Source organism: Tympanuchus pallidicinctus, unplaced genomic scaffold (genome assembly GCF_026119805.1).
Source record: "Tympanuchus pallidicinctus isolate F22 unplaced genomic scaffold, pur_lepc_1.0 scaffold37, whole genome shotgun sequence".
Classification (NCBI taxonomy): domain Eukaryota; kingdom Metazoa; phylum Chordata; class Aves; order Galliformes; family Phasianidae; genus Tympanuchus; species Tympanuchus pallidicinctus.
Genome location: NW_026294755.1, coordinates 69,513 through 97,155, shown reverse-complemented (window position 1 = coordinate 97,155; position 27,643 = coordinate 69,513). Strand labels below are relative to the sequence as shown.

General features: G+C 52.8%; 1 protein-coding gene across 5 annotated transcripts in view; it reads left to right on the top strand.

Moving 5' to 3' along the window:
• Window positions 1–27,643, top strand: part of KANSL1 (KAT8 regulatory NSL complex subunit 1) — a 68,436-nt gene that overhangs the window by 26,947 nt on the left and 13,846 nt on the right. For all 5 annotated transcript variants that reach the window (XM_052699472.1, XM_052699475.1, XM_052699474.1 and 2 more), the window contains exons 3-4: window positions 20,947–21,088; window positions 23,906–24,010. In XM_052699472.1, coding sequence (XP_052555432.1) covers window positions 20,947–21,088; window positions 23,906–24,010 — 247 coding nt within the window. The remainder of the gene's footprint in view (window positions 1–20,946; window positions 21,089–23,905; window positions 24,011–27,643) is intronic.

Below are 27,643 nucleotides of genomic sequence, written 5' to 3'. Positions count from 1 at the left end.
GAGCACAGTGCTCATCCAGTTCCAACCTCCTGCTGTGTGCAGGTCGCCAACCAGCAGCCCAGGCTGCCCAGAGCCACATCCAGCCTGGCCTTGAATGCCTGCAGGGATGGGGCATCCACAGCCTCCTTGGGCAACCTGTGCCAGTGCAATCTCAGTGGAGTGAGGATCTGTGTTCTGTTGTTGTTTTTTGCATGAATGTCTCCAAGTCTTCTTGAGCATTGAGATATGGATGATGGTGGTATTGTAAGCTGTTTCTGTTTGCTGCCTTTGCTTGTCATTGCATGACTGAATGCTGTCACTGCTCAGGTTGTTCACTCTTGTCCTGGCTTCCAGACACGTGAATGCAATGTATTGCTTGTGCATGTAAATAAAGAAAGGAATGTATGGCCTTCTTTTCTGTCAGAAGGTGGAACTCGTGGGGAGAAGTGTCTGTAACCCCATTCACTGCCCCTCTAAAGAACCTCTCCCCCTCAGGTGGAGCTGATGGTTTTCGGAGCAGCTGAGGAGGGCTGTGGTTGTGGTGGGAGCTCTGCCTCTCGTACTGCTCTCAGTGCTGCCAATCCAGGCAGCTGCTAAAAATACCCCATCTTCCAGAAGAATCTCTTCTTGCAAATCGGAGCCTGATATTAAATAACGTTCCGTTGATGGCCTGGGATCTAAATTAAAGAAGCAGGCCAATAAAGAAGGCTAAAAGTTGAGGTGTGAGTGCATGCGTCGCTCCTGCTCGTCCTGCAGCCCTTGCATGGGGTGCAGCAGTCAGACGTGAGAGCAGCCTTTGTCTCACTGCAGAAGCATCGACTGAACCGAATTGAAGGCACCAGGCGAGGGCTGTCCAAGGGAAACAGGTTTCTGGTGGAGCAGCCAACAGTTTGTGCCCTTCTGCCCCTACCTGGGTGGGGGTATGGATATGCAGAGTGCCCAGGGAGGCTGTGAGCAGTAGGGGTGACGTGGCAGGACGATGACTTCTGCTTTGTTCTGTTCTTTAAGGCATTATGGATCATGGGGAACCACCTTCTGGCCTGCAGCAATTCTGTTCTTAGTATGTTCACCACAGTCCTTGTTCCTGGGGTTTCTCCTTCCACCCTGGGCTCTTTGTCTGCTGGTCTGAATGAAGGTGGAGCAGAAGAGCATCCCGTTCCTTCTGAAAACCAGGAGCAGGGCTGGCAGCTCATTGCTTTGCTTTCTCACTGGCTGCCCAGACACGGAGGAAAGCATCTCACACTCACTGAGAGGAGCAGTGAATCCTTGTGTTTAAAAGAGAGTGAATGAATACTTTTTTTTTTCCTTTTTTTTTTTCGTCCATGAAGCATCAAAAGAATTTGTCTGTTCTTTTGCCGGGTTGTGTTAATCATTAACAGCTTAATGAGTTGAAGTGCAGGACCATGTAGGTGTGTAAACAGAGCAGCAAATAGCTGAGACACGGAGGGATGGTTCAGGGTCAGGAATAGGGTGCAGGAAGCGGAGTCCCAGAGAGATGCAGTCACCAGGAGGAGACCTGAAGGCTCTCCTAATTACATTAAGATGTAACTTCATAAAAGCAGGTTTGGGGGAGGGCAGGTAGTGAGCTGCACAGACAGGCAGGTTTGAGAGTTGGATTGTGAGATCTTTGCATGCATGGACTGCTGCTCACAGTGCAGACATCAGGAATACCTCTTTGCATCGGAAATTGGGTCTTGTTCTTTCTCCATACATTTATTGCACAAGGAGGGAAATTACAATGGAATTCCCGTGGCTGCTTTTGTGCTTCAGAATGTGCACAAAGTAGGAAGCGGGATAGTTAGTGGGGTAGGTTTCATGCATGCTGGTTGTGGCTGGTGTTCAGTCCTGCTCTTAGGGCTGCCCTTGGGCGCTGCTCTGTGTTTGGTGTTTGGGGTGGGCGCTTTGTGGCTGCTGGTCAGAAGATGGAACCCATTAATCCCATGCATTGTCTTGCTGTCTGACTTGTCCTTTCCATTCCTGCAGCACTGTGCTGGATCTCGTAGCTCCAATTGTGGGAGCTCTTTGCCTTGCTTTTGACGAGCAAGCACTGCTCCATCTGAGCTCTGTGCAGCGAAAGCACGGAGTGGTTTTATGAGCAGCTTTTAAAGATGAAGCCTGTCAATAAGCAGAAGACAGCCCGTAAGCTTTGCTTCAAGTGGAATTAAGGGGTTGAGAACTCGTATCCAACCAAGCTGACTGCAGAGCCAGCTTGTCTGGGAGTGCGTTCCTGCTGCAGAATAGAGAGCTTGCAGTTCTTTTGTAAGTTCTGGATGTAAATCATGAGTTCTTTGTCTTCTTATGAAGGTCAGAGGAGCCTGGAGCTCTGTGCTGGGGATCCCGAAGAGGAAAGCTTCCCACAAATCACTAACTGCTGTCCTTTCCTCTCCTTAGACCTTACCCTCCTTTCCCCCACCTCCAGAGGCTCTGAGATGTCGTGGCTCTGTGCTTTGAGCCAGGAGGATGCATTGCTTCTGCCTTAAGCAGCTCGAGCTGCACTTGGGATCAGAGTGCCAATGGCCCAGACTTGGGGCTGAGGCTGAGCAGGAGGGCTTGGCACTGGTTTACTTGCAGATATTTCTTGTTTGAAGTAAAGCAGATGTTGGTAACTCTTGACCAAAGCTCGACATTTTGTCTTTTCCGTGGAGAAATAAAGGGGAAAACACTGCTCTGTCTAGAAAACAAAGCTGAAAATCCTCTTGTGTCTTCCCTCGGGGACACGAGTATCTGTGCTGACTGTATGACGGTGTTTATATCAAGCTGAGGAAGAGCAGGAGGCTGTTTGGCTCACAACAAAGCGAGCGTGGTGGCGCTGGGCTGGGCGCAGTGTTGCTGTTCTCCCAGCCCCGTGGCACCGCCTGCGGTTCCGTGGGCCCACGCGGCCGCCTCTGCTGTGCTGGTGGGAGCTCACCCAGTAACAGGTGTCTCTGAAAGCATGTGCTGCTATTTGCTGCTGTTTGCTGCTATTGGCTGCCTGCTGGTGAGGAACAGTGTTCCTTTGTTTGGAGAGAAGGGAAGCCGGCCAAGCTCAGCGCTGCTGCACGCGGTGCCTCGCTGCTCAGAAGTCACGGGCTTCCTAAAGTAACATCACCTGAACTGCAGCTTTCATCTTCCTTTCTGTGATCACTGAGGCACGTCCTGGTTGGGAATGCGTTCTTCTAAAGTTCTGTCTGCTTTGTGAATCTCTCTTGGATCCTTTTCTCGTAGCAGGAGGAGGGAAGAACTTGGGTTTGGGTTTGCTCTGGTGCCCTGTAACAACGCACAGTCTCACTGTTGCTCTTCTTGGCCTCAGCTGCCACCTCTGCCAAATAGCTGTGCTCTGACTTTGGGTGGAAAAGTCATTTGGAGTCTGAACCTCTCTTTGATTGCTGGGAGATGTTAATGGAATCTGTCAGAGCTGGAGTTGATGCAGCTGCTGCACGGATGGATGTGCTGTGCGAACTGATGGTTCACCCATGGCTTTGCTGGGAACCACTGGATCTGGTGCCATCAGTCATTGCAGCACAGCAGGGTTTTGTGTGCGTGGGAATCCGGGGGAGGAGGCGGTCAGCTGGGAGGTGTTTATTGCAGGGCCTTGCAGGCAGAGTTCTTGGAAGGTGTAACAAAACATTGGGCCCCTCTCTCGAGGTTGAGTTTCCACGTGGGGGTTTGTGTGTGTTGTGTCTCCTCTCCATCTCCTGGTTTTTTTTTCCCAACCAGGATGTGCTGCTGCTGGAATTCAGTGCCAACCCGTGTAGTTCTGACAGCCCTTCATTCCTAGAGCCCAAACCTGTAAGGAATTGGCAGCACAGAGCATGTTGTCTGACTGGTGGTAGCTGATCCTCGTCCAGTTACCCTGCAGACAGTGTCCTCAAAAAGGCAAAAATAGATGTAAGAAACCAACAAAGCACGTGGGGAGGAAAGAGGCGACTGATGTGCTGCAGAGGGGAAGCTTAATGGGAGCTTTCTCATCTTATAAGACCACTGAGGATCCACGTGGGAAAGAGACTGTGATATTTGTGTCCTCAGCTTCCCAGGGGCTGTTTTGGAGCACACTGCTTGTATGGTGAGCACCTGAATTAACGTCCTGCTCTTCGTACAGAGCTGTTGTGTCCTTCTCCAGAGCCACCCTTTCCTCCTGCTCAGGAAAATTAGTGTTAGCTTGTCAGTAACTCATGCAGCTGTTGTTTATAGCCTCATTGACTGCTTTTTTTTTGTTGTGATTGCAAATATTTGAACATCCTCCTTGTGCTCATCAGGCTGAGGATGCTGCCCTCCGTTAGTAGCCAAGGCCTGAATTGCAAACTCTGCATTCAGCCGTGTGAAATTTTTGCTGTGAGGTTACCAGAAACCTGTGCTGTGTGCTTGGAGGTGTGCGTTGGGTTGGGTTGGGTGCAGGCAGGAGGCAGGGCTGGATGTCAGGTTGCACTGCTGCCCTGCTCTGTCAGTCAGCATTCAGCTGCAGGAGGGAGCAGGCAGCTCTGTCCCATGCAGTGGAATTTCAGGGGCTGGCAGTTGGCACGGCAGCGTGCAGATAGTGCTGCTTTCTGCTGTTAAATAGAATCCATCACTTGAACAGGTTAATAAACAAAACCATCGGGCACTTGCACACAGCTGTTGCCTCTGGTCTCCCTGGCACCCACAGGTCCTCATGGTGGATCTCCAACTCCACTGTTCTGACTTTCTCAGGGTCCTCCTGTGCCCCAAACCCCCGGGCACTGCCTGAAGGTGGGTTTGTCTGGGAGCTGGGAGGTGTTCAGACAGCTGTGCAGTCCATGGAGTGCCCCCTTGGCTAGGCTTAAGAGACTGTTTTCTGCTTATATTGATGTGCTCCAGCAAAGCTAGCACATCACTCCTTAGCATGTATAATACACAATGGATGGAGCACGAGAGCTGAAGCATGGAGAGGTCCCTGGGTGCTGTCCCTGCACTGTGGTGCAGGTAGTTCTGCCTGTGGCAGATGGTGATTGATGGAGTTCAGTAAGAAACTTTCCCCCTGGTATTGCATTCTGTATTCAGATGTTCACCTGACGAGTGTTGGAAGTGTGTTACAGGGATTCCATGTCTTACTCAGTGTGTTCTCTTCAGGTTTGTGCTCTGACCGCTGTGCTGTTAGACCAGGGTGAGCTGCAGGTTGGTGACATCCATGCTGGAGCTCAGTAGGTGCTGTGTGCATTGCAGGGTGCATTCAGCAGTGCCTCCTGCACAGCACAGCGGCGCCCAGGGGCTGCAGCACGGAGCTCCAGAGCCCTGCTGCCCCACCAGCTGCTTGGCTCTGCGGTCACCATTAGTCAGCAGACAGCCCTGTGCAGCTGGCTGCCGTGGGGCTGCATGGCCGGGGCTTGGCTCTGCTTGCAGTAAGGATGAAGCAAGGCGAGGCAGCACTGCCACACTGCAGCTGTCATTAAAGAAACGCCTTTCCTGCTTTATTAAAAAGCAAAAAGCTTGCCTTCCAACTTCTATTCCCCTCCTACCCTCCTGGCTTGGCGAGCCGTTTGTCCCTCCTGGCGCTTTCTGCCTCCTCCATCCATGCCCTGGGATGGCAGTGCTGCTTTCCTCCCCATCACAAATGCAGTGCAGCAGTGGGAGCTGCCGGTGGGTGCGTGGCTCAGCCCTGCGTGGGCAGCACAGCTCAAGGATGGGAATCGCAGCAGAGATGTGACAGTCACAGCCCAGCCAGGCTGCTGCTTGTTATGAGGAAGGGAAATGCCAAGTCCTAGGGATGCTGTCTTCACTTTGCCTTGTGATGCGCTACAAGATCAGAGGGAAGATAAGCTTTTGATTAAAGAATCATTTCTAGTTCAGAATTTCCATTAAAAAAGCTTGTTCAGGTGCAGGTGGTGGGAGCTGAGCTTAGATGTTCTGTTGCAGCAAACCTTGGCACTGTGGTTCCTATGAAGCTGCTTGGCAAAGCTTGCAAGCTTCCAGAGATCTCGTCTGAACCTCACCCTGAAACGTATCAATATTAAGTACTAACATTAATGTATAGCACGTACTATTTTGGTTACAGCTTTCAGAGCTTGTGAGGCATTTCTCCTCCATTTCTTATGGTTGGAGTGTGTCAGTATGGAGAGTGGAGAAACTCCATAGGCTGAAAAGTTCTTTGAGATCCTACAAGAAAAGTTGGGCTCTCCTCTGCTTTTGAGGACGTTCCGCCACGCAAAGGTTTTATTATTTACCCCATTTTGGGGTCAGAAACTGGGCTGTACAGATCTCTGCACCACGCCTACAAAAAGCAGATATTCGTGCGCTGCAAAAGCAGATATTGGCTGTGCACTGCCAAGCAGAAAGACAAATTCCAAGCAATGCGCTCTGGAAAGGATCCAGGCATTTTAATTTGTGTGTGTGTAATTCTAGTCTCTCTGCCGGAGCCAAGTCTGCTCTCCTTAGACTTGCTGATAGAGCTGAGCACATGCAGTGTTTGTGCAGTGCTCTCAAGATGCGAACACTGACTAACCTGGGAGCTGAGCTTGGACTTGCCTGCAGTGAGCACTGAGTTGGGACTGGGGGCAGGGTGGGCAGGGGCCGCTGTGAGCAGTGCTGCTGTACCCCAAAGTACTGCTGGGCAGAGCAGGGCTGCCCTGTGGGGCTCTGCGTGCTGCCATTGCTGGGATGCACAGCCCTGTGTCCCGTAGTCTCAGTGCTTTTGCTCGTGGGGCATTGTTGCTTCCTTTAGTTCCCTTAGCAGAGCAGGTGGCCTTATTCTTCAGTGCCTTGGCAGGTTTCCTCTTTAGCCTTATTTTAGAGAGCTGAAAGAGGAAGAGGGCAGAGGGTGCGTTCTGAAGCCTTGTTTGCTGCATGCTGTATTCCTGAGCCTGGAATAGTTCCTCCACAATCCTCAGCTGTTTTGAAGCCGTTGTGGTTCCTCGGTCTCAAAGTGGGGAACTTCGTGCTATAATAGAAGGCTGCAAACAGGAGAAGCATTGAGACAGAGAAAGGAGGCTCCAAAGCTTTATTCTCCCAGTGAGCAGATGCGGGAAAGATGCACTGCTGCAATGAGATGATGCTTCTCCTGCTTTCATGTTTGTTTTCAGTAATAACAGCTGAAAACGGGTACAGCCTGTTCTTTTCCTGCTATGTGATATGATGACAGACTTAATTTTTATTTAGTAATAACTGATACATTTAGTTTTTTTTTAATACACTCACAAAGGCTGTTGGTTGGTTCACAGCCCGGGCAGCAGCAGCACAGCTGGGTGCTCGTGCCACTGGCCCTGGTGCAGAGAGGCCCAAGGCAGCTTGCAGTGATGCCAGGCAAGCGTTGGGTGCTTGGATCAAGCAAACTGGAACTGAGAATGAATGGGGTTCTGTGGCATGTTCACTTTTGCAGCATATGTGTGGTTGCTGCCTCCTGAGCAGATGTTGGGGGTTGTCTTCTGCTTCAGGAGAGGAGAAGGGGAAGGAGGGGTCTGCAAACAGAGCTGTGGGACCCCAAGCTTGGGGTCTGCCCAGCTGTGCCCCAGGCAAGGTGAGTGACCTCCCCCTCTGCTGCTGCTTTTGTTTGTTCTGCCCTTTAAAATCACCGTGTGCTGCATTTCCAGTATGTTTACTCTTAGGAAAGTTCAGGTTATGTCATCTCCTTCCTCTCCCGGGGGATATCCTGTGAAAGAGACAACTGCCCCGAGAAGCACTTCCCAGCAAAGCTGTGCTCCTGAAGGTGTTTCCCAGCAGGAGCCTGAACTCACTGCTTGCTGCTGGTGGGGCTGTGCTGGTGGAAACCTGGTTCCATGGGAGCGTGTGCGAGTCCCAGCTGCACGCTGGCTGTAGGGAGAGAGCAGCAGCGTTGGCTGTGTGACTGCTGGTGCTCTGGGGCTGTGTTCACATCAGCTGTGGGGCACTGAGGAAGCAGATTGTCCTGTGAGTTGCAGCTGGGCTGCGTTCGGCTGTTTGCCCCTTGGACTCATTTTGTTGTGGCTGCGGGGATGGGAGGATGAGCGCAGCTGTGGTGCAGCACCAGGGATGCTTATTACAAGCGGCTGCAGGAGGAGATGGTTTTCCACATCTTCTGGTTGCATGTAGCAGTTCTGTGTCAGACACCTGCAGCTTGCAGGACCTCGCACTCTGGTGATGCTCCCATCTGCTTTGCTGGGGTGCTGATTTCAGCAGCAAATCTTCCTCACCTCGGTGGATGGGATGGGTGGGGGGTGATGCAGCACTGAGCTCTGCGCCTTTGGAGGTGGAATTTCGGGGAAACTAAGGTGAAATCCTTGGATTAAAGCCTCCGTGGTGGAGCTGATTCCATGGAGTGACCCAAACCCTTGGCTCAGTCTCCCAGGAATATCAGAGCTGGCACAGCCAAATGTTATGAGCACTATGGGAAGAGAGCGTGGAGAAATGGGTCAGCAGCACTTATTTTCCCCGTATCCTTACATCACAAGGCCTGATGGATCACCGGTGTATGAAGAGCAGAACTCAGCATAGAGGTGCTGAGTGGTCCGTTTACCTGTTTGTGTCACCAGGGCTCCACACAAATAAATCCCAGTGCCGTAATTCCAGCCTGCACTCCTTTGTTTCTGCTAAATACGGACAGAAGCGTGCTCTGTTCTCACTTGCTGCTCGTGCAGTAAGCCATCTTGCTGTCAGTGAAGCCTTACTACTTTTTGTTCCTTCAATCAAGTTTAATTTAGCTTCTCGTTTCTGCAGAGATTACTCAAAGTGCCTCCTGTTCCTGTTCTCCCCTTTCCGTTGCTGATCAGCTGGGATGTGCTTTGTCTGCTGCCAGCCTGAACCGTTCTGATGTCTTAGCAAGGGTTACCTTCAAACAATTAAATATTAAGAAGATCACATATATATTTTTTAACATGTGGAGCTCTAGACTTGGAAGAACAGGAGGAGAAATAGCTGAAATAGTGCAGTGGGGTTGCAGCTGTGCTGTGCTTGGCGCTGCGGTGGCGAAGGGGTGGGTTTGGGTTATGGCAGGAGCTGGGATTCCTGCAGTGCAGGCAGGTCGTGGCCGTCTGGATTTGCACAAAGGTTGTGTGGACACCAGTGGGAGTTCTGGAGGTGGGGGGAGTGTGCCCAGAATTAAGGCTGTCCTTTGGTCTGTCATTAGAAGTGTTCGGGCTCCATTCCATTTTAATGTTGACCCCTCTGACCTGGAGATTCTGGGAGCTGACTTGATGATCTTTAAGATCTTTTCCAACCTGAGCAATTCTATGCTTTTGTGTGGGCTTTGTTTTTTTTCTCCCTCGTTTTATTCCCCAGCATAATGGAAAAGGGACTTTGTTGCTTCACTTCATGTCAGCACCATTGCGCAGGAGGGCGAAACCAAACAGGGATTTCATGGAGGAGTTCCTTGGTTGCTTCTCTCCTGGGTTAGATGCCCTCTCCCTCTTGCCTCTCTTCTCTCACAGCCATCTGCCTTTCATCTGCTTCCTTGTGTCTCTGACCTATTTAAGAAATGCGTTTGCACAACCCTTTATGCAGTGGTGGAGTCCAAGCGTTTGAATTTTGACCAAACTGATTTCCTCCTTGTGGAGTTTGCCCAGCCCACGAGCCGCCCATCAGGACCAGCAGGTGCCTCCGCTCCTCTGTAACGAGTGAGATTGGTTAAACCAGAGAATTTTCCAGCAGCATCAAGGCAGGAAGCAAGGATTGGCCACAGGGCAGGCTGGAGGGTGATGGTTGGGTTGCAGCCTTCATTTGGTGACACTGGAATTCCACGAAGAGGAACTTGATTTCCAAAGCAGTGGACAGTGACTCCTTTGTCCCAGCAATGCCTGTGCAGAAGGGAGCACTGAGGGCTGTCACCAGGCCAGGTTCCTGATCCCACACCTGTTGGCCCTGTGCTATTCTCACATCAGGATTAGGGATGTGCTGCAGCTGCTCTTGGCTCTGGTTTTGCTCTGGAAGCACAAAGCTTTGAGCTCGCACCACTGTGATGAATGCGACTGGGGCTGCTTGGCCATCGTTGTGCTCATCTGCGCGGGGCCAGCGGTGCTCCCATATCTCCCTGTAAGTGTTCCTGGTAAATGGGGAGCCTCACACCCTGCTCAGCTTCCACCAAGCATCTCTGGTGAGAGCATTTCCGAGCTCCAGCCATCTCATGCCTTGTCTGAACCGTTGGGAAACACTTCATGTGATCAGGGCTTGGTGGTGCTGCATGCATAGGGAGAAATGCGGTGTGGTTGGATTTGCTCTGAAAGGCATAGGGGATCTTTGTGCCTTCTGCTAGAGGTGGCAAAGGGGAGGAATGTGGGAGAGGGGTGCAGCACTTTGTGTCCCGTTGGCAGTGGGGGTCGAGCTGTCCTGCTGCTTGGGATCTGGGTGAAGCATCCCCAGGCACTTCCTTCCCAATTGCTTTTTCACTTTTCCCCATGGTGGAACATTGTGCTGGCAGATGTTGGCTGTGAGGGGAGGATTTAGGGAGCTCTCTGAACTTCTTCATCCCCGTTATATGGGACCTTTTAGCAAGAGGGAATTTGGGTCACTGAACTCCTGGCCTGGTGTTGGTGCATGAGCTGCGGGGTCACAGCGGGATGAGAGCTGTTGTGAGGGGGAAGAAGTACTTAAAAATAGTTGAAAAATAAAAATTAAATGAAGAGAACTGCATGCAGGCTGCCGTACATCGGATCACATGCTTTTGTTTTAATGCCAAACCAACACAAATCCCAGACACGAGCTGTCCCCCGTGGGCTGTTCCAGGGGGTGCTGCTGCTGCCTCCCCCCTCTTCCTCGCTCTCCAGAACTGAAATGAAAGCCACAAACTCCCTTCTCAACCTCAGTTTCTTCTTGTGTGCGTGTGTGTAATGCACACATCTTGTTCCAGCACAGGATTGGGCACGAATTGGGAGCCCTCACATCGCTTTGTTCCTTGCTGCTGGCGGCTCTGCCTGGGTTGTGTGCTTGGTCCTGAGCCCAAGGAGCAATTCTGGCATGGGCTAAATTAATTAAAAGAAAGGAAGGTACCAAACTGATGGTTATGGTGGAATTCAGGCTGTGATATTAACTGCAGCTGCCTCTAAAGCAACTTTCTGTCTGTGCTGACGGATACCTGGTGAGTAACAGCTATCAGAATGGTGAGTGCAATTCTGCTGATGGTATGGATGAGGAAAAGATGTCGGAAGTGCAGCTGGGATCAAAAGGCAAAATTGTGATGGAGCAGAGGGTCGGTGGGTCTGGGGCTGTGTCCCCACATGGGTATCACTGTGTGCAGTGCCACTTCTCACCCTTCTTTTTCTCTTCCTTGCTTTTTCACCCGGCCAGTTGGGGGTTTCCTGCTTGGGCCTCAATTCCATCTCTTCTTCTTTATCGTTCACTTCTCTGACTTTGTGAGCTGCTGCCTTTTGGCTTTGTGCACTTGGACTCTGCTCTGTGCTCTTTACCATGTGGACCCCTGCCCCAGTGTGCCCAGGGAGCTGCTCACCCTGGTACCAACACTGGGGATGTAATTAGGTCACAAACAGAAGGAGTGACGTCTAATGAGATGGGAGGTTTGTACTTTACTCTGTGTAAATGGAGGAGTGGTTTGTGATGTGAGCACTCAGGGTGGGGGGGTGGGGGAGTGAGCAGCGCCCTGTGGAGGACGGGGCAAAAAACGAGCAGCGTTTGGTGGGATATTGCCAATATTGGTGCCCTATGGGTGAGTTCTCCAGCAGTTCAGTTTTAAAAGGGCGTTTGGAACACTTTAGAATCACATCATTTATTTCTGGGCTGTTTGGAGCAATCTGGAATGAAAGTTAAAGGTTTGCACGTGCAGACGGGGATGCGCGCGTGTGCTTGAAATAAACTCCTGTCCTAAACTCCTGTCATACACCAACAGATGGTTTGGCTTTTTGTTGGGCCGTGTTACGTTAGGAAAAGCTGTGGCAGAGCTGGGAGGAATGGAAGTGGTTCTGGGGGTGGGGGTTGGGGCTGTTCTGGGGTCCCTCATCACCTGGCTGTGTAGGGTCTGGGCAGAAGCATGGAGGAATGGTGCTGGTAGGAACACGGTGTGTCCTTGAGAGCCTCTGGGCTCAGTAACTCACCCTGCTCACCTCAACCTGCTGGGAGCAGAGGGGCTCCCCTGAGTGTGCAGAGACCTAAAGGAGAATTCACATCTGAAAGCTGAATTTGGGATGCTGATGGAGAGCTGCGATGCTGCGGGATGGGAACCAGGTGCTGTGTGAGCTGTTTGTGCATCCCAACCTGCTTCCAGCCTGCAATGTCAGGGCAGTCCGTGCAAACCCTGGCCTTGTTCTGCAGAGGGATTTGCAGCTTGGATGGCATGCATAGGAATTGCACCGTTTGTCAGCACCGCCAGCCCTCGGCCCTGCAAAAAAGAGCTCTGCAGGCTCATTCAGACTGCTTCCTTCCCTCCTCCAAGGCCTGTGTGCTCTCCCAGGGTTTGAATTACCCCGTACTCTTTTCAGGAAAATAAATAGGGTATCTGTAAGTTTCAACATTAAGGCCTTTGTCAACCCGCAGCGAGCAGCACGGGCCTCCTGTGGATAAAACTATGTTCGGGGGGAGGTCCTTGCTGTACAGTGCATTGAGTCCTGGTGAAGGATGGATGCTCAGCGGCGCTGGGACTGAAGCCCTCTGTCCTGGGGACAGGTGGAGTGGAAGCAATGAGTCAATGAGTCTTTCCTTGACTCCCTGCACTGAGCTGCCTGAGCTGAGCGTGTTTTGCCCTTGTAGCACAGGGCAGCGTGCACCAGAGTGCAGAGGGGAGGATGGTGAGTGCTGCTGCTCTGCGTGCAGCCCTCAGCTTGCTTGCCATGTGCTGCACTCGGTGCTCCTTGCACAGACAAGGCTGGCAGCGATGCTCCATGCAGGCTGAAATATTGGTTCTTAAGCTGTGCTTTGTGGGAAGGTGCAGAGCGACCTGCAGGTTCATTGAGCGTGCTCCTCGGTGGGAAAAGCCGTGTAAAGGAGCCAGGAGTGGCCGAGAGATTTGGGGATGTGGACTTTTTGGTGGCACAGAAAATGGGGCACGTGCTAGCAGGGGGATGTGGCCGATCACAGGGAGATGAGATGGGGTGTTCCCTGAGAAGCCCTCGTTAGTGGCGTTCATTAGTGGCTGCTTGCTCTGCAGGAAGGCTCTTGGACCTGGCTGGAGCTCCGTCCTTCCTTGGAAAGCCACAATGCTCTTTGTGTGCCCCCCGATGTGTTCCTTCAGCCCTTTGGAGCATCTGCAGCGGAAGGGCTTTAATGCAGCCGAACAATGCGGGCTGAGCCTTTCTTCTCCTAATGGGAATCAAATGGGATTTTCACAGCTGGAGCGTGCTGCTCGGGGCAGCTCCGTTACAGCCGGGAGCTCCTCATCCCCGCTCCCTCTGCCCAACAGCAGCACCTGCCCCTGTGCTCAGACCAAACCCTCTGCCATGAAACTTTGCTGCAGGATCCAATTGCTCGTTCCTCGGCTCTTCTGCTCCCAGCGCTGGTTGCTGCCCCGCTCCCTGCCTGACGCCGAGCACAGCCTGACCCCCGTTGGCCTTCTGGCGTCCTCCCCCCCTTTTCTTTCTGTTTCTCTCTGCACTTCTTCACGCTGCCGTACCCATCAGCATTCCTTCAGCCAGGATTGCTTTTCTCCTCTCTCAGATACAGGGCATGCAGGCCGTACTGCTCCTGCTCTGTGCGCCCAGAGAGGGAACTCCTGGCATGGGACCAAGGGAAATAGCACGTCTGCCCCTTCCCTGGGCTAAATGACCTTCAGATGTAACATTGATGGGCAGCTTTGTCCTCGCTCTGCGTGTTTTAGACCAAGGAGGCCACTTTTGGGTGCAGGGAGCCCTGCTTGCACCCTCTGGAGCTGTGCACGTCCCCATCTCCTCTCACTAAACCCCTCTGCTGACCATTCCACCACACCTGCCCCATCTTGGCTCTATTTTGTGCTGATTCCAGCTTGTGCTTTGGCTGGGAATCCTTCTTTCCTTCTACCTGTTTTCCTGTTTTGTTTTGATGTCAACGTGCAGCTCCAAATAATTCTTTTTTTTCTTTTTTTTTTCTTTTTTTTCTCCCAATTCTGGCCTTTGTGCCGAATCAAAAAGCCTGCTGGCTGTGCTGGGCAGTAAGAGAGGAGTGGAAGCGCTTCTGAAGAATGGGTTTTTGTGCTTCGTTCCGTGAGGCTCAGAGCTGTGTTAGGATCACAGAATGGTTTGGGTCGGAAGGGTTCTTAAGATCATCTAGTTCAACCCCCTGCTGTAGGCAGGGACACCATCCAGCCTGGCCCTGAATGCTTCCAAGGAGGGGCATCCACAGCCTTGTTAGGGTTGTATATTTTGAGGCTTGTTTGCCAAACCCTCTCCTTTCTCTCCTGGTGCCCCGATGGACGCATAAGGAGAGGAGGACAGCTCAGGAGCATGGAAATTTCCCACTCTTGGGGGCAGATCCTGCAGCAGCATCAGCGCTTCTCCCGAATCTCGTTTTGCCATTGGGCTGCAGAATGTGTGGAGCTGAACACAGCCAGTCCCTCGGGGCAGGACTGAGCCCTTTGGTCTTATGGCTGCCTAGTGGAAAGGGAAGAGCTGGGAGCTGTGTGTGCTGGGACTCATTGCTTCCCTGGGCGCTGGCACCGAGCGCCGTGCACGGGGTGATGTCCCAGAGCATCATTCCATCCATTCTGCCTTAAGTAAACTTGTGAACAATGAGAAGCACGTCCCAAATAAGTCCTGTTCTGATGCTGTACCCTGTGACTGTCGTTCACCAACCAGAGCCGCCGTCCTGGGCTGGCAATAATTGAACAGAGTTTCTGTCTTACGGAATATTGATTTACTGCGGAGCGTAAAAATATGCGGTGCTCAGCAGAAGGGCCTCACCAATTGTTATGCTCCAGGAACTGCCGCTGCTCAGGAATGTGAAATAAATTTTCCCTTGTAACAATGGCTTCCATTTGCATAAGGCTGCGTTCCCCTCCCCGCAGGGCCGGTGCCACCAGCAGAAGGACTCGGCGCTGCCCCATTTGCACACGCACAAAGGGCTCTGCTGTGGGGTGACGCTTTGCTCCTCGCCCTGAGTGTCTGCTCAGCTGGGTGTTCGGTGGGAGAATTCAAGGCTCCTTTTTTCTCTTGTGAGGAGATGCTTGCGTTGAATGGAGTCGCAATCTTTGCCGTTTCGGGAGCTCGGAGATGCAGGAGGATGGGTTGGGTGCTGGTTGTGCATGGGGTGCTGGCTGTGTCCTCTGCAGTGTGCAGAGCTGTGCCCCGCTGCTCTGCTTGCCATAGGGAGCTGGTTGACAAGGGTACGGTGCTGCTGCCACATCCTGCTGTCTGAGGGAAGAGGCACGACGTACATCTAGATAGACAGCGGTTGTGTTTTCCTGTGCAGTTCAGCCCAGCTGGGGAGGTGGCACTTGTAAGCAAAGCAGCAGCGCTCAGGAAGGGCTGTGCTCAGCAAAAAGGAGCACGCGTTCTTGGAAGAAGTTTGTTGTGAACTGAGCTGTGTTTCATGTGAAGGTTGGTACAATAAGGACGTGTTAAACTACCAGTGAGCTTCCCATTGCAGCCAGAGCAGGCAGTGCCTTGCTCATGAGCTCAGCAGCAGGTGATGTCGTATGGAGGTGATGGTTGTTTTTATAGTTCACCCAATGGCTTCCATCACAGAGCCCGTTACAATTCGGGCTATTTCTGGGGTTTTTCTTGGTGGGAAATTAGCGCTTTGTGTCTTCTAGAGGTGGCAGGTGGAGATGGGTGAAAGCTCAGCCGGAGTGGAGGTTACACTCCTGTGTCTGTGCTGGGAGGGTGCCCTCCTCGGCAGGCATTTGGGGGTGGCACGAGGACAGGACTGCTGAACATCAGGAAACACTTTGATGATGTGTTGGCATGGGCTGCCCAGGGGGTGGGGGGTGGAGGGGTCCCATCTCTGCAGGCGTTCCAAAGCCGTGGGGATGTGGCACTGAGGGTCCGTGGGCACGGTGGGGTTGGACACGGGGGTCTGTCTGAGAGGTCATTCCCAGCCTTGATGGTTCTGTGGCTGTTCAGTTCTCCTTCCCTTGGCATCAGGATCCTTGCCCACCAGCAGAGCTGAGCCCAGCCTGGGTTCCATCCTTGCTGGCACACTGGGGGAGCAGCAGAGATGCTGTTGTGTTGGCAGAACATGTGGACCCTCCTTGGGAATGGATTCTGGAATCCCACCGAGCCTTCTGCCAATGGCTTCAGTGAGGAGAGGAGAGGGGAGGGGAGGGGAAGGGAAGGGAAGGGAAGGGAAGGCTCCAGGAGACTTCACTGTGGCCTTCCAGTACTTGAAGGCAGCGTATAAACAGGAGGGGAACGGCTGTTCTTGAGGGTGGATGGTGATAGGACAAGGGGGAATGGTTTTAAAGTGAGACAGGGGAGGTTTAGGTTGGATATTAGGAGGAAGTTTTTCCCCCAGAGGGTGGTGAGGCACTGGCACAGGTTGCCCAAGGAGGCTGTGGATGCCCCATCCCTGCAGGCATTCAAGGCCAGGCTGGATGTGGCTCTGGGCAGCCTGGGCTGCTGGTTGGTGACCTGCACACAGCAGAGGGTTGGAACTGGATGAGTGCTGTGCTCCTTTGCAACCCAGGCCATTCTATCATTCTGTGAGTATCTCAGGGGCTGCATCCAGCTCTGACCCCAGGCCCCCAGCGGAGCTCTGCACTGCCGTCCCCAGGCCCTGGATGAGCAGTGCCATATCTTGCCCTCAGGGCCCACACTTCCCATTGGGAGGGCTGGGAGCAGCCAGCACGTGGCAGTGACTCAGCACCACCAGCACTGTGCTGAGTCACTGCACACCACTGCTGGCTCTGGGAGGTGCTGAGCTCTGAGATGGGACCAGAACATCTCATCTTCAGCACACAGCCAGCCATCCGGAGGGACAGCGTGCTGGGGATGCTCTGCTGGGGATGCTGTGCTTTCAGGTGCTGCATTCTCTGTGGCTCAGAACCAAAATGAGAAGCACCCGTGGGTGATGTGCAGGGGGTTCCTCCGAATCGCAGCTGAACAAAGCAGTGATGATTTTCAGTTTCCTGAGCTGAGCGCAGTGTTTGTCCCGTTGGTGTGGACATCCTGCACGGGGCATTCCATTTTAAAGGATGACTTCAAGGGATGATTTGGTGCTTAATTTTCCAAGAAACACTTTTTCTGCTAGGAAGGGATTTAGGGAGAAAAAGCACCACAGGAGAGCGGCATGGGGCAGAGGTTTGGCTTGGAGCCCTGCTCTGGAGCACGAGCTGCAGTGGCAGTGCTGCTGCCTGCAGCACAAGAGCTCTGGGTTCTGCCATTGTGACCACAGGCTGTGCAGCCCTGTCCCAGCATCATCCCTGTGCAGGAGTTCAGGCATCATGTAGTGACTTGCCTAGGCCACTTGGCCTCTTTTTTCCTCTCTTTTTTTCTTTTTTTTTCCTTTTTAATGAGCAGTGATGCCAAAACAAACCTTTCATATCCTGAGCGATGGCTGCTGTGCAGGCTTTGCACGGCTGCTGCTCACAGGGAGGGCATTGAGCTGCGCTTGGAGCATTGCAAACCACACGTGGCCCTGAGCAGCGTGGGGCATGGCTGGGTGCAGGGATGGGTTGGATGGAACGGAGCAGCACTGTGCACAGAGGAGCCCATCAGCATCTGTGGGTTCCATCCGCAGGGTGGGGGCAGCTCAACTGAATGAACCGTTCATGTTGGCTCCTTGGCAGGCAGCGGTGTTGTCATCAGCTAACGAGATTGTTCTCCAGAGCTCGTGGGGTTTCTCTTCCTCTCTTGGAGCCGTCATAGGAGAGAAAAAGAAGGCTGCAGGGTGACCTCATTGCAGCCTGCAGTGCCTAAAGGGAGCCTACAAACAGGAGGGGAATCAACTCTTGGAAAGGGGAGACAGCAGGACAAGGGGAAATGGTTTGAAGTTGAGGGAGGGCAGATTGAGGTTGGATGTCAGGGGGAAGTTCTTTACTATGAGAGCGGTGAGGTGCTGGAACAGCTGCCAGAGAGGCTGTGATGCCCCGTCCATCCCTGGAGGTGTTCAAGGCCAGGTTGGATGGGGCCCTGGGCAGCCTGGGCTGGTGTGAAATGTGGAGGTTGGTGGCCCTGCGTGTGGCAGGGGGTTGGAGCTTCAGATCCTTGAGGTCCCTTCCAACCCTGGCCATTCTGTGATGCTGTGAAAGCTTTGGGCAATTTAACTCTGCCCACAGAGCTCACAGTGTGCAGCAGAGCAGGGGGTTGCAAACAGCAGCTGAGCTGGGTGTGTTGCCTTCAGCAGCTGAAGATGGGGAGAATTGGAAAAGTTGGATTTGTGTCATCTGAATTGCACGTGAGCGGAGCGCATGGCTTTTTATCCACCTTCTCCCGGTGAGCTTTGGAGATATTGGCAGTGTTTCACCTCGCTGTCAGGACTGACATTGGAACATCTCAAAAAGCAAGGAGAAAAAGAGGATGGGAAACCACTGCTTCAAATAAGAGTTGGTGTAATTGTGAGATTTCTGTTGGCATCTTGTTAGAGAGCAGTCGTTGTGCCTGCATGGACACGAAGCGGTGCGTTGTGTTCGTGCTGCCAGCCTTTGCCCCGGGGCTGCTGCCCGGTGGTAGGTAACACACGTGCAGAATTAATATGGATAATTGGCCCTTTAATAGAGCTGAGTGTCATATTTGAAACTGCTTTTGTGGTCTGTTGCATCCTCGCTGGGATCTCAGGTGGCCGTGGGAGCCCAGTCCTGACGTGCCTCATTTGCTTGCTGCTGGTGCAGCAAGGTTTGGGCTTGGACTGTGGGTTCCCACAGTCGTGTAGGGATGATCCCTGCTGATCTTCACCCTGCAGCCTTGTTTGAGTGCATCAGCTTGGTTTAAGCTCATATAGGTGGCAGCCGTGTTCCGGAGTGCTTATCTACACAGAGCTTGCACAGCCCTGCAGCACCCGGCTGCTGAGCATGCAGGACCCAGCGCGGCTCACACTGCTGGAATGCACGGACTGAGGTGCTGCTGTGTTCACAGCAGGGCTCTGTGTACGTTACCTGTTCAAAGGATAACTCCATCAGAGCACACACCCCTTCCTGAAGCAGCCAGAACTCACCTGGGGTTCAGTCCCTCCCCATGCTGCAGCGGGCTGCTGTGCTCAGAAGGCAGTGCTTTGAATGCTTTGTGCATTGGGAAGGACTCAGACCCATCCCAAGGACGGGCACTGATGTCACGTGGGAGTTTTTTTTCCCCCCTGCCTTTCTCCGATCGTATTTAACTGCTGCTCTTCCTCCTGTGCTGCATGCACCATCCGGGCACGTGCTGTGACCCCAGCAGGGCAGGTGCTGCCAGCTCAGCAGGTGGGATCAACCCTTCCATCAGCATCATTTGGAAGTCTGCGATGCTTAAAAAGAAGGGATCAGCTTCCCCTGCCCTGGCAGCAGTTGTGGGGCTGCAGTTCCGCTTTGCAAAGTGTTTGGAGAGAGATGAAAATGAAAGGTTTCACACTTTTATTTGTATGATCCAAATGAGTGCTGTTTAACAGAGTGGGCTGGTGCTGTTCAACACACTCAGGTGCTCTGTAAGCTGGCAAAGGGAAGCAAAGGGAAGGCAGAGGTTTGGGAGCTCTCAGCAGCTTTCTGCCTTCCTGCTGCACTGTTCTTGGTCCCCACAGAGCAATGGAAAGGCTGCAGAGCTCTGGTGTAGCGTCCAAAGCTTGGGGAGGACTGATGTTGAGTTTGACCTGCGGCTGGTGGAGTCGAATTGCCTTCAGCTTGTGCAACAGGAGTATGGAAGAAGTCAATTCCTGGAGAAATAATGTGCTCTGGAAAGGCTTGTGCTGAGCCAAGCGCAGCAGGGGGCTCTTCATATGGTGAAATATGCCAGAGAGAAGAGCTCAGGCTGGTGGAGGTCTTACTGAGGCTGGGGAAGCCTGCAGGCTGCTGCAGCGATTGCTTATGGTGGTGGAAATGTGCCTTCATCTGCTGGCACCAAACTGGAGGTGCTGTGCAGGGCACGGGCAGTGGGAATCAGTGGCTTCTGCTTGCACCATGCAGGCGCCGTGCTCTGCATCAGAACCGCTGCAGGGGGATGAGAGGAGGAGAAAAGGGAATTGTTTTGTTCCTGAGTTCTGAGGTGCTGTGCAGTGCTGCATTTGCACGTGCGCGCTGCTGCTGCTGCCTGTGTTGTGGTCTGTGCTTCCTGGGTAGTCTGAGCACTTGTCCAACAAATCAGATGCTCAGGTTGTGTTTCTGTAATACAAGGCTTTCTAATGCAGGAGAGCAGAGCTGTGGATTTACACACACATTACTCTTTGTGTTCCCATCTGCCCTGCAGTTTGGTGACAGTTTGGTGAGGTGCTGTTGTAACAGCTGACCATAAAATGCCATGGTGTGATGCACACAACAGCAAAAGCACATTTATGTTCCTGCTGGGCCACGTTTGGTGCTTGCAGCAGAGAGAAAGCAGGTAGGAAGTCAGCTGAGGGCTGCAGTGTGTGGGTTCCCCGGGCACCCACATGTTTGTGTGCTCTCACCTTCACTTCTCAGCCATGCAGATCAGAGGAGCAGCTCACTCTGTCATATCTGATGGTTTTTCCCAGCTTCTTTGTTTGCTGGGTCAAGCCACCTGATGCAGAAATGATTTGCTGCTGCTTGCTTTCCTTTGCAACAGCTCCTTGCAGGGCGACAGCTTTTGCAAGGCACTGTGAGCTCTCCAAACATGGGTGCCTTGTGAAGCTCACCCCAGTGTGGCCACGCGCTCTGTGCTGGTGTCGGGCTGTATTTCGTGACCAGTGGCTCCTTACAAACATGGTGCAGTTTGGGAAGGAGGGCAGAGGGGTTTTGTTCCCTTCAGAACCTGCAGAAGTGGGTCTGGCTGCAGCCAGGTGGGACCAGAGCTGCTGGTTCAGCTGAGCGTGGAGTAAAACCTTAACGCTCGCATAGGCAGAACTTCAATCATTGGGTACCCAAAGTTGTTTTCCTGTTGCTCTGCAGAGGCATGGCTTCTACAGCACGTCTGTGGCCGGGCTGGTAGTCATTAGCAGTGGCTAGATGGTATCAGTCGTGCCATTCGCCGTGTCGCTTTTGATCTGGCTGTCAGTTCTGCTCGGTTTTCTGTGGGCTGTGTAATTAAAGTCACACTCGGAATCATCCCCCCCTTCCCCTGTCTGTTTTTCCAGGAGACGAAGGGCAGAGTGGAGATGGGCAGCAGACCGTGCAGCCATCGTCAGTCGCTGGAATTGGCTCCAAGCCCACGTCTCAGACCTGGAGTACCGAATCCGGCAGCAGACGGATATTTACAAGCAGATCAGAGCCAATAAGGTGAGCACTGTTGGGATCCGGGGGGTTCTGCCCTTTCTGCCTCTGATGGTTCTCTTCCCATGCAGTGGGGAAGCTGCATGCAAAGCACCACGTGTTTCATGCCCTGCCTGCAGCTCAAGCAGGGTACTGCACAGCTGTGGGTGGCGGGGAGGCTGTTGGGCATGGGCTGAGTGCAGTCCTGTTCCACGGTGACACAAAGAGCAGCTCCTCAATTAAAAGCTTCTCTCTGGGTGCCGAACAGGAATTGCTTTTGCGTGTGTGCTGCACTCCTCCATCGCTCCACTCTTTCTTTCTCTTTGGGAATACCTGAAGATGGGGCTGAGGAACAGCTCGATGAGAGACCTGGGGAGGGAATGGGGCTGTGGAGGAAGCCATCTGCGGATGCTGTCTGATGGCACAGGCTTAAAGCTGAAACAGTGAAAAAAAAAGACTACAAGTGCTGACCTTTATGGCAGGAATTTTGTTTTCAAACTTGCTCTCAGAGTGGGGGAGAGCAGAGAAGGGATGAGGCAGGAATGGTTATCAGGACTTGTTCAGGCGTGCATGTCTGAATGTCAGCCCTCGGAGGGAGGAATGCTGAGGTTGTGGCAGGCAGGATCCTGGTGCTGCATCCATTTACAGACCCTCAGGAATTCAGTCCAGCAGGCTCCCTCCCTAAGATTTATGGTGTTCTGGTGATGGCTGCAGTGGGAAGAAGGGCACAGGCAGGGGAGGAAGGCTGTGGGCCTTTATGCAGCTATGTAGAAGAACAGGTTAAATGGTGAGTGAGGACTGTAAAGAGCAGAGGGGAGAGCATGGCTGTCTGGGTGGAATACAGCATCAGGAGGAGAGAAGGCAGCCTGTGGGAAGCGGGTGTGACATCCATGAATGACCCAGCATCAGAAAGATCCTTCCACCTTGCAGATCCTGCAGGGTGGTTGGGAAGCACAAAACCCCAAATGGCTCAGAATTTATTTGCTAAAAGTTAAGGAGTGGCAGAAAGGAGCAAACTCAGCTGATGAAGGAGGAGATGCGATGCTTTCAGCAGGTCTACATGTGTTGCATGTTTCATCTAAGGTTGCAGTCTCTTGGTTTGAAGGGAGAAGATGACAGTGCTGTGTCAAAGTTAAAAGGTACATCAGATTTCAGATGCTCGGGATCTGGCAGTGGCTGTCCTGCCTGAAAGCAAACAGCAGCAAACAGCCACCATCCTGGCAGGGCTGCAGATCACCTCTTCATCGTGCTGCTGGCATTGAGCTCAAGGGTGCTTGGAAGGTGTGCTCTGGTTTTGTCAGTGGGGTAAGACATGCAGCAGGTAGAGAAGGCGAGAGCATGAATACACACTTCAGTAGTGCAAAGGACCTTTTGGAATGGGCTTCAGTTCCAGCTGTATGAGGGCAGTCGTTGAAGAATGAGGAGACAGGTTGGTTTCTTCATCAACAGAACTCAGCTTTGGTTTCTTTGGCCGAATATAAGGAGGTTAAAATACAGCCTCTGGAGGTGTTCAGAGTCACAGGAGCGCTGATAGCAGAGAGATGTGCTGCAGCTTCCTTGCTTTCTGTTCTGTGTTCAGACCCAGTTCCTCGCTGTCCATGCAGGGTGGCTGAGCTGTGCTGGCTCTGGGAGCAGCACTGGGATGCAGTGGTTTTCCTAGGGGCACTTTTCGGGTGTTTAATTCATCTTAGGCTTCCAGCCTCCCTCATCTCCTGAACACCCTTCTTGGATCTTGGAAAACTACAGGAAACAGTCATTCTGTTTATCCAGAAGCTGGCTGCTTGCTCGTTGCTGGTTGGAGGCCACGTACAGTTGTATTTAGTTTATGAATGATCTGTTTTTAAAGCAGTTATCTCTGGAGGATGAGCTACCAGCATTTTACTGGAAAAGCCACAGATCTCTTGTATGGAAGATGGTGTGAAGGCATGGGATGATCCTTACGGGAGGTGGGATTGGTCCCATCCATGGTTTTGATCAACCATTGCGTGCAGGACTTTGGTTTTGTGGCCTACAGGTTCTCCCAGCTGCACACTGCATGCTGCCTCGTTATGGTGCAGCTCAGATCAGGTGCAGTTATCATGGTTTTGTTATACTTTGTGTTGCTGAGAGAGGAAATAGTCCAAGCTTCACTTGGAGTGAAGCGCAGACAGGACACAGTGTGTTAACCCAGACAATCAGTGCTCTGCCACCAGGCTTTGCCCCACCAGCTTTACAGCTTTGTTTATCAGCACTTATTTTCTTTCTTACTCAATTTTCTGTGTATGACTTTGAAAAATCTGCCCCGAGTTACGATTCTGACCGGGTGATTTTTGGCACCTGCTCAACCTGCTTTGCTCGGAGCTGCAGCAGGTTGCACTGCGCGCTGTTCCAGCAGCCTCTTCCCTCTTCCCTCTCTGGTGGCCCTGCTAGGCAGGGGGGTTGGAACTACATGATCCTTGAGGTCCCTTCCAACCCGGGTGATTCTGTGATTCTGTGATTCTCTCTTTGTTACAGCAAAGCATTGCTCTGCTCTGCTGGGGCTCCAAGAGGAGAGCAACAGAGCAGGGAAGGATGGGATGCTGCGGCTGCCCAGGGTGGCCCTTCTGCCCGTGGCAGCAGTGGGTGCTCGTGGGCTGCAATGTGTGAGCTGGCTTCAGCTGCCTCCGAGTTCAGCTTCGGTGTCAGGGAACTCCGGGCAGCGAGGGATTCGGTTTGGCATCACGTCTGAAGAATGCTGTGGCAATGCAGGCCTCTCTGCGCTGTGGTTTTCCTGTTTGTTTTCTTCCCAAGGCCGATGGATGCGCCGTTGCCCTGCTGGGTCCGAAGGAGCCGCATTTAATCCACGCTCTGTTCCATCTCTTCCAGGGGCTGATTGTCCTCGGTGAAGCAGCACCCCCTGACCCCGCAGCGGATGATGCATCCCGTCCTGTTAGCGCTGATGTGAAGCCGGAGCCCGGCGCAGAGCGGCTGGTGAGTGCAGCAGTGCGTGGAGCGCGGCCCTCCTACCCCCTCCCCAATGGGATTTGTCCTTTGGGAATGCCAACCCGCTGCTCTCCCCTCCCGGTTTACTTTGGGGTTAATAAATGATACGGTTTAAACACCTTTTAGCACGGAGTTCCTTGGGGTACCTTTGTAATATGCATTAGCATTTTACGAAGCTTAAAAATCCTAACTAATCCTTTCCCTCCAGCAAAAGCACCTCAAACTGAGAGCAGCACAATTAGCAAGTGCTTCTGAAGATGTGACTATTAATATCTGCCTGAGCTTTCCCCCTTAGAAAGGGAACTAATGATTTCAGTGAGATGCTCTGGAAGCGATGCCGAGCGCCAGGTATTTATTATTTAATGCAGAAATGTAGGGCACGGAGCAGAGGCGGTTCGGGATGGCTGTGATTACTTTTGATCCTGAGGGACACACGGATGTACTACAGCAGAGGGCTCTGAAGCCATGGTGTGGGATGGGGGGCACAGACCAGGATGCTGCTGGCCTTTCTGGGCCTTTCTGGGCACACTGCTGGCTCACGTGCAGCCAACACCCCCAGGTCCTTTTTCTCCGTGCAGCTTTCCAGTCGCTCTGCCCCAAACCTGCAGCCCTGGATGGGCTTGGAGATCCCTTCCAACCCAGTCATTCCGTGATTCTGCGCTCAGAATTCAGTGCAGATGATACAGAGAGAAAGCTTAACTGAAAACATCCGTATTATCGAACTTGGAGTGTTTTCTCCTCTCCCTGAGCAGCCTGTCAGGAGCGATAATAGCAAATACTGTGAGCTCTGTGATTCGCAGTGGACCACAAGGGGTTATTCCAAGTGAGTGTAATAAAACATCTCCTCGCCTGACGTGGCTTCGAGATGCGTGTTTGGAGCCGAGGTCTTTAATTAGCAGATTAGCTCAGCCCAAACCTCTCGGCGTGGTGCAGAGCAGGAGGGTTTCATGCAGGACTGGGATCAGAGCAGAGCCACGGGGCTGGCACAGCATTACGCAGCGTCTGCCTTCGAGCTGAGATGTCCGTCTGTCACCCCCCTCCTCCCCATCCATGCTTTAACCCCAAAAGCTCTCAGTGAATAATAAGCAGCTGCTGGGACAGCGTGCTCCGATCCTCTGCAGGAATAGCTTGCACCAAGGCATTGGCTGCTGCTGGGAGCTGACCTGTACCTAGGCTGATAACGGGGATGAATAATCAAATTGCAGGGTTAGGAGGAAAATTTCCGTTCTTATCTAAGTCAGGATGTTTATCTGATGGCACTGGTCTGTTTTCAACCTGGAAACGTGCAGATGGAAGAGCTGTGTCCCTTCTGGCTTTGTCCCTACGCATTCTGGACGCTTGCCATACACTTGGGCATCATCTCTGTATGTATAGGATAGAAAATGTCTATGAATTTGGTGCATAGGAGAGAACGGGCTTCTTGGCCACTGCTGTCTGGTTTTGCTGCTCACAGCCATCTTGCTGCTGTTGCTTATTTCCTGCTTGCTCCTTTTTCTCATCCCTTTCCCTGGGACAGAGGCTCTTCAGACAGATTTTTATTACTACAGCCCCAGTGCTGCACAGCTCCCATCTCTTGCAGGTCTTGGGAGCAGCACAAAAGAGAGTCTTGGAATGGCTGAGCTGGAAGGGACCTTAAAGATGGTGTGGTTCCAAGCCTTGCCTTGGGCTGGGCTGCCAAATCACAGAACACCCCAAATTGGAAGGGACCCATAAAGGATCATGGAGTCCAACTCTTAATAAATAGCTGCTGAGCAGTAAGGAGCAGCGTGTGTGCAGAGCCAGCACAGTTACTGTCAAGTAGGTAGAAGTAGCTGGTGCTTGGCACCTTCTTCGAGCTGCTTCTGCCTTGCTGTACGTCTCCTCCTGAAGCAAACCTCCACTTCTCCCTGCTGTGCACGTGGCTGCCTGCTCTGCATCAGGCTGGAGGTGTGAGCAGAGCAGCTGCCCTCGGGCACCCATCCCTGGGGGGCTGTGCCTGGTCAGTCTTGCTCATAGGGGTGGGGTGTTGAGTCACAGCCTCGATCTGCTCACAGCCCAGAGACCATTCCTGTTGCATTAGGCTATCTCTCAGGCTGGAAAGCTGCTTATCGTTTTGGAACTCTTCCCGCTGCTTAGAATGAGTTTCTTCTGTTGTTTTTAAGCTGGGAGAGGTCTGCAGGGCAGAATAAGGGGAGGCAGTGCCTCCTGTCCCATTCCCAGCCCTTCGCCTTCGGGTCTCATCCTCTCCTGAAAAGCTCCTTTGGCCGATGGGAGTCTGGGCTGTGTGTGCTGGGGCTCTGGTCGGTGTGCAGGATGTGGCTGAGGGTCCTGGGAGGAATTAATGCTGCTGGCAGTGAGGGGCAAGGCTTTGCAGAGCGTGTCAGGAGATGCCTGCTCTCTGCTTTGGGAGATGTGGGAGGTGAATAATATTTTTGCCTGAAGATGGAAATGACATGAAGCAGTTCTTGTTGTCTGTTCATTGCTGCTCTCGCTAGTGGGGAGAAGCACCAGAAATTTTTAGTGACAGGTAAGAGATGCTGATGCAGTGTCTTGGTAGGATGTTGCCATGCTCCAGGGGTTTTTGTCTGCAGTAGGTGAAGATCTGAGCCTGCGTTTCTGGGCACATGGGGGGCATTGCTGGGGTGGAGTCACAACAGCCCACCTGGAGGCGTAGTGCTGTGGGTGCTCTGTGCTCCTGGACTCAAATCAGCCAGAAGCCCATGGCTCTCCCACGCGCCCCAGGTGTCCTGAAGGCTTTGGTGGCCTCCAGGCTTGGAAGCAGAAGAGCTCAGACTGGAGCACCCTGGTGGTTGGAGCTCTGCCCTGTGAGCTGCAGAGCTCAGCTCTTGGAGTCACCCTGCTCCATAGGAGCCCCCCATTCAGGTACACCCCGACGTGGTGCGATAGGACCGGCCTGGGATGGTGCTGATAAAGGGATCGATGCTTTCCAGCCCCTCTGCTGCATGTTCCTATCTCAAAAAAAAACCCAACAACCCAGAGGCCGCTCTGGATGAGAAGTTCCTCCTTTAAGGCCTTTCCTGGAGGAGAGAATAAACACCACGTTTCCAAAGAGCTGATGAGTCACACGGTGCCCTCCCACCCCGTGCCTCCAGCAGAGGCTGTGGGTGCTGCCTGGGGCTCACCAGCCCTCAGCCAGAGGGCACAGCTCAGCCTGCAGCTGCAGGCACGGGGCTCCCAGTTGTGCCCAGGGCAGCCCAACGGCCTTGCATCCAGACAGGTGAAACCTCTTATTACTAGAAGCACAGGAAAGCCTGCAGAGTTCCTCAGACAGGCAGCGGGCAGAAGTTCCCTGCTGTCACAGTGGGCTCTTCGCTGGCTGAGTCAGGTCCCTGCTATGCTGGCTGCAACCCTGCGCTGCCGTAGCTCAGTGCCTGTCCTTCTTTGAGCTGAAGAGCCATCGCAGGGGATGTGTTAATAGAAGAGGGGCTGATGTTGCTGGGAAGGAGCGCAGGGTGAGCAGGGGGCTGGTCAGACGTGGGGATTGATAAGTCAGTCCTTTTCTTTTGTCTGTTTTTTATTAGGCACTTGAAATGCACCACCGCCCTTTGCGTGCGCAAAGGGGGAAACCCAGCTAGAGAGAGACTGGCAGAGAGTGCAGGAAGTGCTGCAAGAAAAAATGAC